We start from the raw sequence: 20,548 nt of genomic DNA, 5'->3' as shown, positions 1-20,548 counted from the left end.
CCTCTTTTCAGCCTTCCTCTTACCTTCATCCACTCCCCAACACAAACTCTACCCTACATACAAGAATTTATTCTGCACTCCTCAAATAAATCTTCCAATTCCCTACCTCTGATCTTTGTTAACAAGGTTCCCCTTACCTACTCTTCTATTTATTTCCATCTGTCAAAATCTGAGCTATCATTCAAGACCCTGCAAAATACCATTGTCCAAATTACAACAAAATATTTGGTCATTACAAATAAATTGTTTTTACAATAATTTTTGTCCCTCCTGTTCACTGACTCCATTGAACAATAAAAGTAAAACCTGTGCAATAATTATCCATTGTCCAGCTAAACAAATTCTTCCTTTACCATGTCCAAAAATGCATCCATTTGAAATTCATCATCTCTTTAGCAGGAGGTGAGTAGTTTGTTTCATCTTTGTTCCTCAGGATTTCTGAATGAGTATTGTCTTCACTGGAGTTTTAAAGCCATCATTTGGTTTTACCTGTAATTTGTTACTATTTTTCAAACTTTTCTCCTTGCTCTGTTCACTTCATTCTCCATCAATTCATAAAAGTCTTCCCAGAATGGCTGGACTAATTTCTATTGATGATGTGTTAATGTACCTATTTCCCCACAACTACTGAAACTTTTGAGCAGCTAGATGGTACAATGTATAGAATACAGGACCTGGAGTCAGGAAGACTCATCTTCACAAGTTCAAATGTGGCCTCAGACACTTACTAGCTGTGTGACCCTGGGCAAGTCACTTCACCTAGTTTGCTTCAGTTCCCTTATCTTTAAAATAAGTTGGAGAAGGAAATAACAAACCATTCTGTACTAAGAACACCCAAAATGAGGTCATGAAAAATTTGAAATGATTGAACAATTGCAACATTTGTGATTTCCCTTTTTTTGTCATCTTTATTCAAATATTTGTTGATTGTTCACTATGAAGCAAGCACTTATGTTTAATTGACCCTTGCTTGGAGGATGGAGTTTCTCTTTCTGTGCTCTCCCGTCATTATTCCTCTCCCTTGTGTGAGGATCTATCCTGATGAAAATGCTACTGCTAGCAATAAAGGAATTACAGTTACATTTCCATATTTCATTTTTTCCCTTTCATATCCTGCGTTGTGTCTAGAATCTGTGTTGCAGTATTACAAATCAGTCTGAGCAAGAACAGACAAATCAGGCAAAGATAATCTATCAATAATTTTCATCTTCTGACACAAATACCTTGAGTTGCAAGCCTCTAGGATCTGCCCTTGTTTGATTAGAGAACCTGGAATTTGGGGATGTTAGTAAATTGCACAAAGGAAAGCATTCCTTGGCCAGATTAACTCCCACTCCACCAAAGAACCACAGAATTTCATAGTTTGAAGGGACCTCAACAACCTTTTCATTTACCCATATCCACAAAAGAACCCCAGTTCAATCTACATGACAGTTAGGACATCTATCCATTATCCATTCAGAGACAGACAAGAAGCCAGCACCCACCTCCTCTCCAAGTAGCCCCACGCTCATTGTTAGAGCCCTTTCCCCAATATTAATCCAATATTGGCTTTTTTGCATCCTACCTCCATGACTGAGCAGATTTGTCTTTTCTCTGTTAATTATCCTTGACATTCACCTCAGCTCTAAGCAAAGGTTTGATGGCTTCTTTGATCCTCCCTTTTCTTCTTTTTTTTTAAGCAATTGGGCTTAAGTAACTTACTCAAGGTTACCGGCCAGTATTTTTTTTGTGTGTGGATGTTAAGTATCTGAGGCCGGAACCAATCCCAGGTCCTCTCAACTCCTGGCCAGCACTCTTACTCACTGCGCTACCTAGCTGCCCCAATGCTCCCTTTTCTCCTAATGTAGCTTACAAACACAAGCAAATCTCTTATTGTACTTAACTCTCCACTGCTTATTCTGGGCTTCAGTATTCCCCACATTTTTTTTATAGGACTGTGTCCTATTCTTATTGTCTCTGCTATCTGGATTTGCTTCCATATGCTGGAATTTCTTTTTAAAATTTTAATAAATAAACACTTATTAAAAGCTTATTAAATACCAGGGACTGTGCTAAGCACTGGGAATGGCAAAAAATAGCCCCTGCCTTCAAGTAGCTTTAAATCTAATGGGGGAGACAATATAAAAAGAACCAGATGAAATTAATCTATATAGGATGAATAGAAAATTATTAAAAGAGGGAAGGCAGTAGAATTTAGAAAGGTTGGGAAAGCTTCCTGTAGAAGGTGGTATTTTAAAAGGTGGCATCAAGGAAAACAAGGGAGGTGAGTAGTCAGAGTGAAGGAGGAAGATTGTTCCAGGCATGGGGGACAGCCAGAGAAAATACCCAGAGGTGAAAGATGGGAGGTCTTGTTCATGGAAAAGCCAGGAGGCCACTATAATTGAATTGAAAAGGCCTTTTTTTCAAGAATAAGTTATAGGGCTCCTAGGTGGCACATTGAGTAGAGTACCAGTCCTGAAGTCAGGAGGACCTGAGTTCAAATCTGGCCTAAGACACTTAACGCTTAATAGCCATGTGATCTTGGGCAAGTCACTTAACCCCAATTGCCCTGCCCTCCCCCCTCCATGAACCATTCTTTCTTTCCTCTGTAGTCTTTGAAATCGGCCCTACAAAAATCCTCGGTGCCTATCCAAATTCCATATTCTGCTTCATTACAAATTCTAGGAGGGAGGGGTCACTTCTCCACAAGGTTCCTACCATTTCTTCCATGGAAGCCAATTCCTTTCCAATAGTGAAAATTAGATGCAGAAGAGACTGCCACTTTCTTGGTTCCTCTGTCTGAAAGGAGCAGAAGGAGAACTCCAGGAAGTGGTGGGTAATTGAAGTTTCTCCACCATGACTCTGTTGTGTCTTTCTCAAGCCTGTGATTTGTATCCCAGTTGTTGTTGATGAGTCCTTTCAGTCGTGTCTGACTCTTTCTGATCCCATGTAGGGTTTTCTTGGCAAAGGCACCACAATTTTTTTTCATTTCCTTCTCCAGCTCATTTTACAGTTAAGGAAATTGAGGTCAGCAGGGCTTGGTGACTTGCCCAGGGTAATACAACTAGTAAGTATCTAAGAGCAGATTTGACATCAGATCTTCCCCCTCCAGGCCCATGTTCTATCTGCTGTACCATGCACTCTTCATCTTCATTTCTTTCATCTTTCTATCTTTTTCCTCTTTTCTTCCTTTTTGTGCTTTTTTTGGAGGGGGGTGGGGAGAAGGTAGAACAATTGGAGCTCAGTGACATGCCCAAGGTCACACAGCTAGTTTTTGTGTTAAGCAGCTAAGGCTGGATTTGAACTCAGTTCCTCCTGACTTCAGCGGTGTTATGCTACCTAGCCTCCCCTTTCCTTTTGTCTTTAACTGATTATTCTCTGATACCCTGTTTGCCTTCTGGGTTTTTTAATTGACCTCCACCTTCCTGGGGTTAGAATGACCACATTGTTTGAGTTTCTGAGCCCTGAATTTCAATGGCCCTCTCTGGAATCTCCTGTCAGAATTCTAGAGACATTTGAGCACAGTGAGAGTCCTAGTGTGAATGCTACCAAGTCTCTCAGGTCAAGGTCAAATGCATGCTGTTGTCTCCAACACTGGAAGAGCAAGAGGGAATTCCTCAAGAGATAGTGTTGCCTCACTTTTTGTTTTGTTTTGTTTTGCTTTCTGGAGGGGAAATTGGGGTTAAGTGACTTGCCCAAGGTCACATGGCTAGTTTTGTGTTAAGTATCTGAGGCCGGATTTGAACTCAGGTCCTCCTGACTCCAGGGCCAGTGTTCTATTCACTGTGCCACCTAGCTGCCCCATGTGTTGCCTCACTTTTTAAAAACTCTGCTTAGCTCATGACATCCAGATGATCTCTTACTCTCTCTTAGCCTTTTTCTTCCACTTTCTTTCCTCCCTGATGCCTAAAAATATAGAACAATGGGAAAAACATCTTCCTTCTAAATAGTGGAAGCCACAAGTAGAACAGGAATTTTAACTTGGATGCCAACTGCACTCCCTGAAGAAGTGAAAAATCCCTGACACCTGGGAGCCTCTGACCAGTCTGATGAGTGCTCCAAACAACTGGCAAAGGCTGCATCGTTGGGGCCTTTGGAGCCATCTGAGGCATCCTTCCCCCATGAAATGTGTGCATGATGTCTGGTGCCTTACTGTCCACAGCCAGGGAATTTGAGAAAATAGGCTGACACACCAGGGGTCAGATTCCCATTAGGGAGCACTTACCAGTGTGGCTTCCACAGTATATGAAAGTGAGCTTTGAGAACCCATCATCATCCATTTTCACCCTCTCTCTTTTTTTTAGAACTTCCTCTGCCTCATGTCTTTTCTCCAGAGTGTAGCAAGAATGTGAGGAAGAAACTACCCACCTTACCCCCACCTAAGGTGCAGCTGATGGTGACTTACAGGAGAGGCATATGTAGACAGTAGACATGCCTTCACATGGTCTGGGAGAGAAGATCCTGGGCCATGTTCCAGAACCCAAACTCTTGTGATGAACAGGAGGGATTGGGCATTCACTATGTATGATGCCACTGGAATATGAACTTCTTTTCAGGGAAGGGAGAAATTTTGAGCAGCATCAACTTCACAGTTGTCTTTCATGCATGAACAAATTAAAGAAAGAACACAAAAGCATTTTTAAGATCATTATTTAATGATAGCAATACTATAAGGATAAACAACTTCAAAAGATTTAGAAAGTCTGAGCAACACAATGACCAATCACAATTCTAGAGGACTCAATGAATATGCTGCCCACAATCTGATAAAGAGGAGAAGGGTTCAGGATAAAGAATTAGACATATTTTTGGTACCTGGCTAATGCAGGAATTTATTTTGCTTAATTTTACATGTTTCTTATAGGAATTTTGTTTTTCTTCTTTTCTTAATTGAGAGGGATATGGTGAGGTGGAAGAGAGACAGTCTTGATCTTAAAATAAAATAAAATTTCATTTAAAAAGGAAAAAAAATAATATGTGTCAGAGACTCTGTGAAGGCTCAGATATATAAACATAAAATCAAGTGATTCCTTATCCCCAAGGAGCTTACATTATCATAGGGGAGCGAGTACATATAGGGAATGCCATCAAGGAAGTAAGTTTCTCAAGGAAGGTTCAGAGGTGGTGACTGGCATCAGATGTTTATTGTTTGATATGTCCTTGCCAGGAATGCTAGAATGCTAATGTTGATGAGACCTCTTTTGCCCAACTGGAGGTAGAGATAGGGTAAGGGGGAGGGAGAGGGGAACAAATATATAGAAACACGTCATGATGATGACTGTGCTGGGCTGGATGTGCTGGACCTGATTGGAACTCATTGTGATGCTCGTGCTTTCACCCATCAGCAGCTCAGGCCCAAGTTCAATTTAAAGGTAGAACTGATGTCTGAGGTTTAGTCTGGATTCATCATCATCATCATTATCAACACCACCACCATCACCATCACCATCATCATATAATTGAGACTATTCCTCAGATGAGGATTCTAAGGGTCCCAGAGCTTAAGGGAACTGTCTGTGGCCACACAGGCAGTAAGTGACAAGAGTTGGGTATTGATTCCACCAAAGTCTTCCTGAGTCCAAGTAGATGTTTTGAATTAGAGTTCACTGGTCTTGCAACTATAAATGAAAGAGCTTGGTAAAGTTCTTTTGGGACTCTATGCTGTCTTCTTTCCCTTTAGAAAATTCCAGATGATCCTTAGAGATACCCAAACAGCTTGTAGATGACTTCTTCTTTGGCCACACCTTATCAGCATTGACACCCTCAGGGCAGCCTTTCTCAGCTTGCTGTTCCACAGAATCAGGGTCACTGAGTGACCAAAGGGATATAGCAACATGATTGGTGTGCTCAATATGTAAAAGAACTTGCTATTTTCCTCTGATATGCTCCACAAATTAACAGAGATGGCCATAAAGTACAATAAACAGAGAACGAGGAAGGAAGACACAGCTTTCATGGCTCGAACATGGCTTTCTGTGCTTGGGTCTCTGGAACCTGTAGCATTGACTTGCATCCGTTGGGTATGTCTCCACAGGGAGAGGATGAGTAGGGAGAAAGAGATTGTAGACAGAGTAAAAGGAATAAGATTCACAAGGCCACCGCAAACCTGGATCATGAGGAGCATATTTTTACTCATTTGGATCTCCTGGGACACATTTCTCTCCTTTCCTCTACTAAAGAGGCTACCATAGTGATAATTCATTCTCCACATCACTGCACAACTTATGGATAAATAGGTAATAATAGGCACCATAAGAAGCATGGAGACCACCCTGTTAATTCTCCATTTCATCCAGAGGAAGAAGGGGTTAGAGAAGTTGGCTATCTTCAGGAAGTAGAAGATGCTGAGGATAGTGGCAAACCAAACATTTGAACTGTGGGTTACTCCTGAGAGGATGTCTGTTATTCTTATTTGAGTGGGCACATCAACAGAGGTTACCATTAAATAGCTATCCCAGACTGATGTACACAGCAGTCCAATTCTGGAGATGGCTAAGCTGACCAGGATGACATCACTTGTTGATAGTCTCTTGCTCTTAATCCATTCAATGAAATTCACCAGAACTATGAATCCATTTACCAGAATGCCCAATAGGCATTCCCCAGTTGCCAAATATATAAAGAATTTCTCCGCACTACTCCGCATGTCAGCAGAAAGGAGATCACTTAGGAAGTCCACAATATTTAGAATACTTTTGATACTGCTAATTTGGGATTAATTTGGAGGTAAAATCAGTATGGAACCTTATTGCTTCTGATATTTAGTGATGCAGTAATTTTCTTCTCCATCTTCAATAAGGTTTCTATCACAGGCAAGAAAATGTGTAGTCCTCTGTTCATTAATATATCATCTGTGCTTCCCAACAGCTCAGCTGCAGCTGCGCATCACAGACACTTTCTCCCTCTGGCATTTCTATTTCCTCTTGAGAGGTGATCCTGGAAAGGATTAGCATCCTATGTTAAGATGCAAATGGGGAGAGGTCATCTTTCAATATTTTCCTCTTTGTGTCTAAGTCTACTTTGTATACAAACACGTGAGTTGTGTATGATGAGCATCTCCGATGACTTACAACATGGAGGATATAACAAAGCCTCAAACAGTGATATTATGCTTAATCTTCATCATTTCCCACCATACTGAACATTGATGTTATCAACAATTGTTTATAAAATCGAAGTCATGCATGGCATTTCTGTTAAGTCACCTTCAGGTTTGAAAATTATAAGTGAATTGCAGTTTAATGAGTCACTAATATGAGTAATTCATACTCAAAAGAAATGCCTTTCTTTCAGTTTTCATGATAAATGAGACAAATTATTATACCATGTGAATTCTACTATAAAGACATAGCCTTGGGGGGCCAGGTAGCACATCGAGTAAGAGCACTGGCTCCAGTGTTGGGAAGACCCGGGATCAAATCCAGTCTCCGACACTTAGCACCCACCCAGAAATACCTGGCCATGTAACCTTGAGCAAGTTACTTAACCCCAATTGCTTAGGGGCAGCCAGGTGGCTCAGCGAGTAAGAGCATCGGCTCCAGTGTGGGATGACCTGGGGATCAAATCTGGGCACAAATACTTAGCACCACACCCAGAAATAACTTGCCGTGTAACCTTGAGCAAGTTACTTAACCCCGATTGCTTAAAAAAAAAAAAGACATAGCCTTAGATGTAGCTTACCACTGTCTCATGGTTGAGCTCTGTGCACAATAAGTTTGTAGAGAAAAGATGATAATTCACATTTATCTAGTGTCTTGTTTTCCAAAATACTTTTTTTGGTAATAACCTTGGGAGGTGTGAATTTAAAGGCTACATTTTTCTTCTCTTTACTGATAAAGAAACAGGTTTAGGGAGGTGACATGATATGTCCAGGCAACACAGAATCAAGAGTGTGAGCTAGGATTTGCCCCCTGTATATGCTAAGAGACAGGCAACTAGTAGAAGTAATAACCTACTTAAAAACCAACTGATTTATTATAAATATAATATTAAGCACTATTCCCTTAATCAACTTTTCACTTTCTAAACCGAGAGTTGGATTTCAATGGTGGGATGTTGAGTTCAAGAAAGGACCTCAATAGGGCGGCTAAGTGGTGCAGTGAGTAGAGTACCAGCCCTGGACAATTAACACCAGAAGAACAGAGATTCTCCACCTGCCAACCTCACACTATCCATATATGGAACTATAAGTCACAACAAATGAAGAGATTTTCAATGTTGTGGGTAAGTTCACTTGCCTTGGTAGTATACTTTCCAAGGATATATATACATATATATATATATAGACGATGAGGTTGATGCAAGCATTAAGAGAAGTAGCTCAGTGTTTGGGAGGTTCCAAAGGAAACTGTGTGAGAGAATAGGTATTGGACTCACTACCAAACTGAACGTCTGCAGAGCCGTTATGCTGACCTCAGTGTCATATGCCTGTGACACCTGGGCAGTCTACCAGCGCCAGGCCAGGAAACTCAATCGCTTCCATCTGAATTGTCTTAGAAAGATTCTGAAGATCAGGAGAAGGTGGCAGATTCTGAGGTCCTTACTTGAACTAAACTGCCAGGAATTCAGACTCCTATGGGCTGGCTAAGTTGTTTGAAAGCCAAACATACACTTGCCAAAAAGACTGTTTTTGTGGAAAGCTAACACAGGGCAAGTGCTCACATGGTGGTCAGAAGATATGATACAAGGACACTGAAGGCCTCCTTTAAGAACTTTGTAATTGATTTTGTTACATGGGAGATGCTGACACAGAACTGCTCAGCATGGCATGCCCACATCAGAGAGGGTGCTGTGCTCTAGTAGCAAAGCTGAATTGAAACAGCTCAAAAGAAATGAGATGCACAAAGTTAGAGAATCCATCCCAAATGTTCACTAAGACTGTTTGTGCCCAATCTGTGATGGAGAATTTCAAGCTCATACTGGCCTGATCAGCCACAGCCACGGGCATTGAGAAGGTATATGACAACATAATGATAATGACTGTTGAAGTTTAGAAAAAAACTTTGCAAATATTTTCTCATTTGAGGCTCATACCAACCATGTGATGATTATCTCCATCTTATAAATAAGGACATTGAGTCTCAAAAAGGTAACAAGTCACTGGTCTATGTCATACAGTTAGTGTGGAATTTGAACTCATGTGGACTATTTGCCTAACCTGTGGTAGACCCTTGTGAACTCAAATTCATCCATACTTTGACACACTACACATTGACCCCAACATATTGATATCATTTGGGGTATCTTTGAGAAGGAAGATAATCACCACCACCAAATTCTTTGTCTTCTATCAGCAAAGTTGATTTAAAAGTTACTTGTGCCCCTAAGCTTTTTAGTTCCTTGACTAAGATTTCATAATTTTGCATTTTAAAAAGAAAATATGTAATATCTTATTATTGAGATAGAAACCATCAAATAATAATTTTAGTTAGATTAATATAAAAGAGAAATGAGTTTTAGAATCTTTATATTTATGTACTTAAATGCACTTAATATAAATTAGAAATAATAGTAAAATAAAGCGGGGAGGCATAAGAGCTAGTCATCCAAGGGCAAAATTCCAATTTACAACAAAAAGGGGATTTAACCTCAGGGAAATAAAGAAATGAATACATTAATGAAAAATATGCTTCTCCTTTTCTTTTTGTGTATCTTCAATTTTTTCAGATAGTTTCTTGTAAACAATTGATTTGGGGGTCTTTTTTCTTATCCATTGTGCAATTCTCTCTCATTTTGTGTTAATGTTTCTTACATCATTATTTAAAGTCTCAAATATTGACTTTCAGTTTGTTCCTTTAGTATTTATTTTGAAAAGACATCTTTTTTGCACTGAATATGGTGACTTTATTGATGGTACACAATCCAGGACTCTAGGCTTCTTCCCCCTACTACAGGGGTGCTTTGGAACAAGGATGTGAATGGGACATGGCATCCCTAGTATAGGAACACAGGTTAGGAATGTGGGCTCCCCAGTGCTGGATCTCCTCTTTTGGGCTGGGATGAAGATCCACGGCTTCCCACTTTACCCCTTGGAGGCCATGCAGACCATGAGGTCTACTACACAGTTGCTATAACCATACTCATTGTCACACCAGGAAATGAGCTTGACAGAATGGTCATGGAGGGCAATACCAGCGCCGGCATCAATGGTAGAAGAGTGAGTGTTGCTGTTAAAGTCACAGGATATGACCTGGTCCTCTGTGTAGCCCAAGATGCCCTTCAAGGGTCCCTCTGATGCTTGCTTCACCACTTTCTTGATATCATCATATTTGGCAGGTTTCTCCAGGCGGCAGGTCAGATCCACAACAGATACATTGGGAGTAGGAACACAGAAGGCCATGCCTGTGAGCTTCCCATTCAGCTGAGGTATGACCTTGCCTACAGCCTTAACAGCACCAGTGGAAGCAGGGATGATGTTTTGGGTAGCACCATGCCCATCACGGCACAGCTTACCAGAGGGGCCATATACTGTCTTCTGGGTAGCAGTAATGGCATGGATTGTAGTCATGAGTCCTTCCATAATACCAAAATTGTCATGAATGACCTTGGCCAAGGGGGCCAAGCAGTTGGTAGTGCAGGAAGCATTACTGACAATCTTAAGGGAATTATCATATTTCTCACGGTTCACTCCCATCGCGAACACTGGGGCATCAGCAGAAGGGGCAGAGATGATGAGCCTCTTGGCTCTATACTTTAAGTTAGCCCCAGCCTTTTCCATGGTGGTAAAGACTCCAGTGGACTCTACAACATACTCGGCTCCAGCATCTCCCCATTTAATATTGGTGGGATCCTGTTCCTGGAAGATGGTAATGGTTTTTGCATTGATCACCAGCTTCCCATCCTCAGCCTTGACAATGCCCTTGAATTTGCCGTGAGTGGAATCATACTGAAACATATAAACCATGTAGTTGAGGTCAATGAAGGGGTCATTGATGGCCATAATGTTTACTCCACCTAAGGTGAATGCAGCCCTGGTCACCAGGTGCCCAATATGGCCAGACCCGTTGATTCCGACCTTCACCATCTTGTTTCAGGGATGAGACTTAAGCAGTATAACCTGGCACTGAGCTTGGGAGGACAGCTGAAAGCCAAGACATCTTTTCTTTATTTAGTATTTCATTCCTGAGATTAATTTCCCTTAAATTATTCTGATGCTTATTTATTTTCATTGGTTTATTTTCCCTTCCCCATTGCATTTTCGTGTCCTTTCCCTAGTTTTTGAATTGTAATTAAATCATTAATTGTTTTTCCCTTAATTTAGTTATATTTTCAGACTTTCTTGTCCTCTTTATCCTGTAGCTAATTCAGTAATATGAAATCTTTCTTTCCTTTCTCTCAGTCATCTGCTAGTTGTTACTCATTTTAATTTTCTGCATCTTTTTTTACAAGAAGTTTTTCTTTCTTCTCCCTTACTTCCCTTACAGTATTTTAAATTTATTTTCAAACTTGAGGGCTATACATTAATTTATTCCTTCTTTATCCTCTCTGTGTCCATCATGGGATTTAAGGCTTCCCAAGTATTAGGTTTGAGTTTGATTGCTCTCCTGCTACTGATGCCTGGAGCCTGGTAGGTAAAAAGTCCTCATGGAGAACTCGAATTAAGACATCCCTTCAGTACTAATTTGTAGAAGCTTTACTTTCTCAAGGATTCTGACTTCTGTGGATGTATCTGTAAGTGCTCTACATCTGGTGCATAATACTTTTGGTGGTGAAGTTGGATGGTTAAAATTATTTGAGGAAAGTGGTTGATCTGCCAACTTTCATTTTAAATCAACTTATAATAATTTAGGAACTATATATTTTTTTTTACCTTTTGGAGGAGGGAAGGCAGGACAATTGGGGTTAAGTGACTTGCCCAAGGTCACACCGCTAGTAAGGGTTAGGTGTCTGAGGCTGGATTTGAACTCAGGTCCTCCTAACTCCAGGACCAGAGCTCTATTCACTGTACCACCTAGCTACCCCTAGGGACCATTTTTAAAAAATATATATATCACCATTCAAAATACTCATAATCACCAGAGTATATTAAATGAAAAACCTTATAAAATATAAAAATTGAGTGGAAGAATACAAAATGGGGGAGGGGAGAAGATGCAGTCCATGTCATCTACATCAAACTTTCTCCTATTGGATCCATCTTAAAGAGGTTTGTAATGAGCCTCCAGACCATGAGCTGATATCACCACATTTTTACTCAATTACAGTAGCAGTCATTTAATTCACATTTGCAACTCTTCATAGAATATTCAAGACAAGAGAGTAGCAGGATCATAGGTGCAATATCACTTTTATTTGAATGCCATTGAAAAAAACCCTGAGGAGATAATGATAATAATTGCTGAAGGTTTGGAAAGAGCTTCGCAAACATTTTCTCATTTGAGGCTTACACCAACTCTGTAAGAGAGGGGATATGATTATCTCCATTTTATATATGAAGACATTGAGTCTTAAAGAGGTAAAAAAAAGAATCACTGGTCTCTGGTCATATAGCTAGAGTCGAGATGAAATTTGAGCTCATTTCTATTGACTCCAAATGTACCTGGGAGATTAACTCCAAGCCCAACATTCTAAGAAATTTTCAAGAAGTAGATCTGGGGGTGGGTGGTGGGAGATGCTCATCACCTCCTTGGAAATTGAATCTGTCTTATGCATATTTTCTTCATCACTTTCTTGTCTAGACAATCAACAAAACAAAACAAAAATCCTTCCCTAATATGTGCATTTGTAGATTTCTGAGGTAGAAATGCTCACATAAAAAGAGTAAGAATTTTCTCTCCAAAGTTTTTACAAGCTGATTCCTGACCACTTCTGCCTAGTAGCTTAGACTAGGTAGCTAGGATGAAAGGTGAATCTCCCTGTTGAACCCATTTTCAAGTGTTCAGTTTTTGGTATTTGTAACTGAAGTTAGGAGGAATTGATTTTAAATTCTGCCTCCTCCCATATTTGTCCACTGCGTGACCATGGGTCAGCCACTTAAAATCTCTGGACTATTTCCAAATCTATAAAATGGGTCCAATAATAACTGTATTATCTATCAATCAGGGTTGTTGTGAGGCTTAAACAAGACAGTGAATGTAAAGTTCCTTGAAAAGCTTAAATTTCTGTGTAAATGACAGATATAATCATCTTATCTAAACTATTAATAATAATATAGTACCTAAAAAGAGTAAATCAAAGAATTGCATGTAATCATAGCCTTTCACAATTTAAATGCATTTTAGTGACTTCTAGGTTAGCTCTTACTTGAAAAATAATACTAGCTTCCACATTCCTAACAGGTGTTAATTCATTCAGTCTCAATGTGAAGAACTACAATGAAGAGAAATTATTACCTTCTAAGCAGAACCATACCTTGGACTTTGCCCCAGCCTGAAGAATTCACTTGATGTCTCCATCCCCTTGCAAGTGTGGTGGGATAGGTCCTTCCCTTTCCTTCTCATCAATGATAGTGACATATGTTGCTGTGTTTATACACCAGAGTCTTTCCTTGTCTGACAGGTTGCAAGGCAATAGTAAATCACTCTTTCTTTCCTCTCAGCAGTAGAAATGAGTCACTTTGAGATATAGAATGCTAAATTAGAGTTCACTCCACCTGGGTAATATTAATAATAAGAAGAAAATACTAAAAGATAAATATATTGCCCATTATAATAAATGTAAATGGTCTGAATTCTCCTGTAAAAGAAAAAAATATAGAACACACCAAGGATGAAACCTAACCAATATGTTACTTTTAAACAAATTTTAGAGCTACAGAACCCACAAAGGGAAAGAGAGGAAAAAAATCTCGCCCTGATGGCAGCCTGGCAGCCCAAAAGGAAGTGTCTATGGTACAGGGCTGGGAGCTGAGCATGGTCCCGTGTGAGCCACACCAGCTGAGACCCGTGACCCAGACTGACCAGAGAAGACATCAAGAGAGTGAATGACGAGCAGATGTGGTGATTTTCAGACTTCACAACCCATAATCTCCAAAGATAAATTAAAAGGTCAATAGGGAACTCTGATGTGACTGAGTGAGAGAAAAGTGTGGTCCAGCCCCTGCCCATGGGGCGGCAGAGGTAGTGGTAGCATGTTGGCTGCAGCTGCTGCTGTGCGGCTGCCTCTGGAGCTCCTCACCTGCAGATTGTAAGGAGACCAAGTGACCATTGAGGGGGTAATTGCTCTTGCTTTGACCTGCTTGAATCTGGGTCAAAGTCTTTGGTGGTGGTACTGGAGTGAGGAATGCTAGCATGCCAGAGCTTGTGGTGGTTGTAGAGAGGGCACCTTCCTCATAGCTCTGACAACAGCTGTGAAAATCCTGGAAATTTGGGACACAGCTCTCTCCAATCTTTAAGCAGAGTTCTACTGTGGCAAAGAACTCAAAAGTCAAGTAATTGGCTGGCAAGATGAGAAAACAGAGCAAGAAAAATAAGACCATAGACTCTTTTTGGGGGGACAAAGAGGATCAAAACATGGAACCAGAAGAAGACAACAAAGTCAAAACTCCTGCTTCAAAAGCTTCCAAGAAAAAATAAATTGGTTGCAGGCCATGGAGGAACTCAAGAAGGATTTTGAAAATCAAATAAGAGAAGTGGAAGAAAAAATTGGGAGGAGAAATGAGAATGGTGCAAGAAAATCACGAAAAGCAAGTCAACAGCCTGCTAAAGGAGACCCAAAAATACTGAAGAAAATAAATACTTAAAAAATAGACTAACTAAAAATGACAAAAGAGACCCAAATATCCAATGAGGAGAAAAATACCTTAAAAAGTCAAATTGACCAGATGGAAAAGGAATTTCAAAAACTCACTGAAGAAAATAATTCCTTCAAAATTAGGTTGGAGCAAATGAAAGCTAATGACTTTATGAGAAATCAAGATAATATAAAACAGACCCAAAGAAAAGAAAGAATAGAAGGCAATGTGAAATATCTTACTGAAAAAACCCTGGATCTGCAAAATAGATCCAGGAGAGATAATTTTAAAATTATTAGACTACCTGAAAGCCATGATACAAAAAGAACCTAGACATCATCCTTCAAGAAATTCTCAAGGAAAATTGCCCTGATATTGTAGAACCAGAGGACAAAATAGAAATGAAAAGAATTCACTGATTGCATCTTGAAAAGATGCCAAAAAGAAAATTCCTAGGAATACCATAACCAAGTTTCAGAATTCCAGGTCAATGAGAAAATATTTCAAGCAGTCAGGAAGAAACAATTTGAGCATTTTGGAAGCACAATCAGGATAACACAAGACCTAGCAGCTTCTACATTAAGGGATAAAAGGGCTTGGAATATGATGTTCCAGAGGTCAAAGGAACTAGGATTAAAACCAAGAATCACCTACCCAGCAAAACTGAGTATCATGTTTCAGGGGAAAATATGGATATTCAAATAAAATGAGGGACTTTCAAGCATTCTTGATGAAAAAAGAGAGTGGAACAGGAAATTTGACTTTCAAATACAGAAAGCAAGAGAAGCATGAGAAGGGAAACAGGAAAAAGAAATCATCAGGAACTTATCAAAGTTGAACTATTAACATTCCTACATGGAAAAATGATCATTGTAACTCATGAAAAATTTTTCACTATGAGGAGAGTTGAAGGGAATATATATATATATATATGTGTGTGTGTGTGTGTGTGTGTGTGTGTATGTATGTATGTATAGGAAGGTGTATGTGTGCATAAATATGAGTGTGTGTATATGTGTGTACATATATACATAGACAGAGGGCACAAGATCAGTCGAATAGGAAAGGATGATATCTAAAAACTAATATTAAGAGGTGAGAGAGGAATATATTGGGAGGAGAAAGAGAGAGATAGAATAGGGTAAATTAACTGATACAAAAGAAGCAAGAGAAAACTGTTACAGTGGAGGGGAAGTGCAGGAAGGAGAAAGGGAAAGGGTCAACCTTACTCACATTGAATTTGACTTAAAGAGGGAATAACATACACACTCAATTGGGTATCTAACCCTACAGGAAAGTAGAGGGGAAGGGGATAAGGGGGGGGGGGAATGATAGAAGGGAGGGCAGATTGGGAGAGAAGGTATTTATAAGCAAACATTTCTGAAAATGGACAGTTTCTAAATAGAAAATAGAATAAGTGGGGGGCAGGAGAGGATGTAGGGAAATAGAGTTAGTCTGTCACAATATAACTACTATGGAAATGTTTTGTGTAACTACACATGTATAAATATATTGAATGACTTGTCTTTCCAGTGGTGGTGGGTGAGGAGGGAAGAAGGGAAAGAATCTGGAAATCAAAGTTTTAAAAACAAATATTTAAAAAAGCTTTTTTGAATGCAACTGGGAAATGGTATACAGGCTCTAGGGTATAGAAATCCATCTTGCCATACTAGAAAGTTATGGAGTATGGGGGAGGATATAAGAGAGAACAGATTGGGGGAAGGGGTATTCAAGATAGGCTTGCTATCTTGGGGTGGAAGGTAGAGGAGATATGGGGAGAAATTTTGTAACTGAAAACAAATAACTAAATTTTTAAAAAGTACATTGAAAAATAAAGAAATCTATCTTCCCCTCCCAGAAAGTTAGAGTTGGAAGGGGAAGGATGTAAGACAGAACAGACTGGGGGAAGAGGTATTCAGTAGGCTTACTATCTTGGAGTGGCAGGTAGGGGAGAGACAGGGAGAAATTTTGTCAATCAAATCTTGTGGAAATAAATGTTGAAAACTAAAAATAAATAATTTTTTTAAACTAGGAACTTTTTTGTTATACTAGACAATAAAAAAGTCTAATATCAATTTAAAGAGGTAAATTATATAAGGTATATTTCCAAAACACAATATTTAGAATTAAATAATAAGATCTTTATGAAACTACAGGTATATGGAAAAGCAAAATCAATAAGAGAAAGATATCTGTATAATAATAAGAGAATATTTAAGCCACAGGTCTACTACTTTCATTCATTTCATGCTACTTCTCTATATAATAAAGGAGAAAATCACTGACTTTCAGTGGTATTAGAAGTTTGAATATTTTTTTTCCTGTAACATGGAAACAGTCTTTTGAGCTAAAGATAAAGTGTAAAGTTGTTAGCTTTTTCTTTTCTTTTTTTTTTATAAGCAATCGGGGTTAAGTAACTTGCTCAAGGTTACATGGCCAGTTATTTCTGGGTGTGGTGCTGAGTATCTGAGCCCAGATTTGATGCCCAGGTCATCCCAACACTGGGGCCAGTGCTCTTACTCACTATGCTACCTGGCCGCCCCTCTTGTTAGCTTTCTCAGAAAAGGAAAAGATGGTTTTGACTTTGGGCCACAGAGCAGTAAGATATCTGGAGTCATGGCTGGTGAGCAGCTGGGGTAGATGCCAGAGGGAGAGATAAACTAAGAATTATGGAAGGTTATCATATTTTTACATGACACTGACCAAGAGAAAACCACAGTCAGCAGCCTTGAGAATATTCCTTTCAACTGGGCTTTATGCTTTATGTAATTCAAGTTCAGTAGCAAAGTGTTGAAGGAATTCTTAGACTAGTCATAGCATTAACAGCTTGGGGGTAGGGACAGGGAAGGATTTAAAGAAGTGGTGCCTTAGATGATTTCTAAAGTAAATTGGGAATCTGAGAGGTAGAAATTAAGATGAAGTTCATTCCAGGGATGCAGGAGGGAGTGTGGAAATCAAGAGATAGGTTGTTAGACTCAGAAATCAACTAGAAGTTGAGCATCTGGTCCACAGAATCTGTGAAAGGGAGCAATTTGAAGTTAGTCCCCCAAAAGAAGTTGTTGCATCTCTTACATATTAAGCTAAGGACTTGATATTGTATTCTGCTGATATTAGGGAGCCACCAAGAGTTTTGAAGCTAAGAAATGGTAATCATACACATAAGTACAAACACATGCAAATGGAAACAGGGAGCCACTAAAGGTTTGAGAGGTGTGACATGATCAGGTTAGACCAGAATAGATCTTAGAAATGTATTCTTGGCAAATAAATTAAAAGAGTATTGGAGAGGGAAAGAGACTGGAAACAGGGAGACTAATTAGTAAGCTATTACCACATCCTAAAAGGGTGTTGATAAAGACCTGAACTAGGCTGTTGGCACTGAGAAAGGAGAGAAAGAAGGATAAGAAGGAAGTCAAAGAGAGAGAACATAAGGACGCTGTTCTCCAAGTTCCCTGCTCTCTCCTCTCCATTCCCACTGCTATAATCCTAGTTCACATTTCTCTTATCTTTAGCATCACAAATACCTCTGCAGTTGGTTCCCTTCTCTCTACTCTCCCTTCCTTCCATCACCAGCAATCCTGACTTATGTCTTACCATTGGATTTTGATGACTCTGGAGGAGAGTGAGGCTATTGCCTTTGTGCAGTTCTGCCTCACTCAAATCCAATTCACTTACAAGTCAAGACATTCCCCTCCTGATGTCATTGGTCCTCTTCCAGAATGAAAGATGAATAACAACACCAAAACAACAACACAACCATGTTTCTCAACTCATCTTCCTCATTCACAGCCTTTATGGCACTACTTGGGTCAAAAGTTTTCTCTGACTCTTAACTATCTAGAGATTGATATGTGAACCCTAGAATCGGATGTTCAAGATTCTCCATATCCTGGTTTCCACTTTGTTTTCCTGCTCTTTTCTTCTACTGCTCCTCCACATAACCATTCTCCCCACCCATGAACTAGAACCAAACAGAGCTCCTCCCAGATCCATAAATGCATCCTTTGATGTCCTTTCTAGGAGTCTTTGCTCACACAGTTCTACCAGCATTGATTAGATGCTTCATTTTTTGTCTGTCAAAATTCCACCAGCTATTCAAGGAGTAGGTCAAATGATACTCCCTCAATGACCTTCAAGTGCTTGCTAAATTCCCACTGTGAGCCAGGCACTCAGCTTTATGTGACCTCTCTACAGATAATTTCTTCTTCCTTGCTCCTCTATCTTTCCTCATTGCTGTGGCTAGTGATATTATCTAACATCCATGTAGCATTTTACAGTTTGTAAAGCACCTTACATATTTTATCTAATTTGATCTTCACATAATCTTATGAAATACATGCTGTTAGCATTCTCTAGATGGGAGGACTGGGGCTAAGGGAGGTAAGGTCACATTAGCTAATGAGAGATGGAAAAATGGATTTGAACTTGGGACATTCTAACTAAAAGTCCAGTATGCTTTCCACTATGACACCTAAGCACCTTTTCTTCCATATCTCCTATGACAGGGGTCACCATGAAGAAACTGATGCTGAATAAGCTGTAATTAAGCAATTAAAGTTTCATTTCCATATTTTATTATTTTCTTTCTTCTCCACATTGTAAATTGTGACTAAATGCTAGCCTTCCTGAATACAAATTAGTCTGAGGGAAAATAGGCAAACTATGGAAAGATACTCTGTTCCCTATTTGCATCTCCTGGTTCAAATGGCTTGACTTGTGAGACTCTGGTCTCTATGTTGGTTAGATTGGAGGCTCTTGAAATATTTGATCATTTAAATCTCATAAAACATAGGCATAAAGTTTCTAACCCTGGCTGAACTTTCCAGTTCAATAAAGTTCTATGGAATTGTAGAGATATAAGCAGCTAGCTCATTACCACATACTCAAAGGAGAAAGAGTCAGCATTTCATACCTTTGAGCAATTCTTTTTAAAGGACTTCATGCAAATGTATTCTTAGAGACTACTAACACTCCCTCTTGTCCCCTCTTCCCAACTACTGTTTGTATACTCTTTCCATAATTCTTATATTGTACCTGAATTACAAGTACTTAATCCTTAGGAATCTTGTCATTTCTGGGCCTTGTGAGAAATGACTCATTTAGGCTCCAGAGGGGTGACGATAAAAGAAGTTCATTCCTACAGTGACAAGTATCTCATAAAATAGACCCTGCAGAAACAAAAGTAAGCCTTAAAACCTATACCCTACCTCAAAGTCCTTCCCCTGTCTCCCATTGCCTGGGCAATACAGGGTATAAAACTTTCCAGTAAGTTTACTACACAGTTCCACTTCCTATGTTTTCCCTCCCACTACATGCATTGTATAACCATTAAAATGAATCTTTACTCCTCCCAGAGGCAGAGAAGTTAATATTCATAAGTTTATTATGCATGAGATTTCCAAGCAAGACAACTTTTACTCTTAGCTGACTTCTAGCCTAAAAACAAGATAAAACCAGTTGGATTCTTGCTTTGCCCATTATCTTCTCTAAGAGACATAACCCATTCATTATGTCTCCCATTCTGCTGAGTGTTATTCTGAACTTATGGAAACAAATTTCTTTGCTATATCTCTCAATTTTCCTCTTCTGCTAGAAGATAATCTAGTACTAATCTATGTTGAAAACGTTCCTGTTTAAATGTCTCTTCCTTGATAGCCATAAGCAGAGAAATTCTCTCAGGTATACTGATTAATCTGATGAGTGAAAGTGTTTAATTAACATCCCTCACTGCTTTCTTCTACAATCAATTTATTTTCCTGCACTTGCTGCAAGTAAAAAAACTTTCTGGTATGTATGGATCCCTAGACTTCATAAGTAGTATACTACATAATTTATGTGGAAACAAAAGTTTTAATACGTACTCACAGTCTGGAGTCGGGAAGATCCAATTTAAAA

The 20,548-nt window shown here is 39.3% G+C and overlaps 1 protein-coding gene and 1 pseudogene across 1 annotated transcript; both read right to left on the bottom strand.

Moving 5' to 3' along the window:
• Nucleotides 1-5,638: 5,638 nt before the first annotated feature.
• On the bottom strand, nucleotides 5,639-6,628 carry LOC138173183 (taste receptor type 2 member 7-like). Its single transcript, XM_069103065.1, has one exon. It carries the CDS (start codon nucleotides 6,626-6,628, stop codon nucleotides 5,639-5,641), a length of 990 nt encoding a protein of 329 aa, XP_068959166.1.
• A 3,375-nt stretch (nucleotides 6,629-10,003) lies between these two features.
• On the bottom strand, nucleotides 10,004-11,005 carry LOC138173182 (glyceraldehyde-3-phosphate dehydrogenase pseudogene; annotated as a pseudogene).
• Between the last annotated feature and the right edge of the window lie 9,543 nt (nucleotides 11,006-20,548).

The sequence above is a fragment of the Petaurus breviceps genome, unplaced genomic scaffold (genome assembly GCF_028583685.1).
Source record: "Petaurus breviceps papuanus isolate PSGF00001 unplaced genomic scaffold, PetGlider_PUasm1.0 567, whole genome shotgun sequence".
Taxonomy (NCBI): domain Eukaryota; kingdom Metazoa; phylum Chordata; class Mammalia; order Diprotodontia; family Petauridae; genus Petaurus; species Petaurus breviceps.
This window is presented reverse-complemented; position numbering and strand designations above follow the sequence as displayed.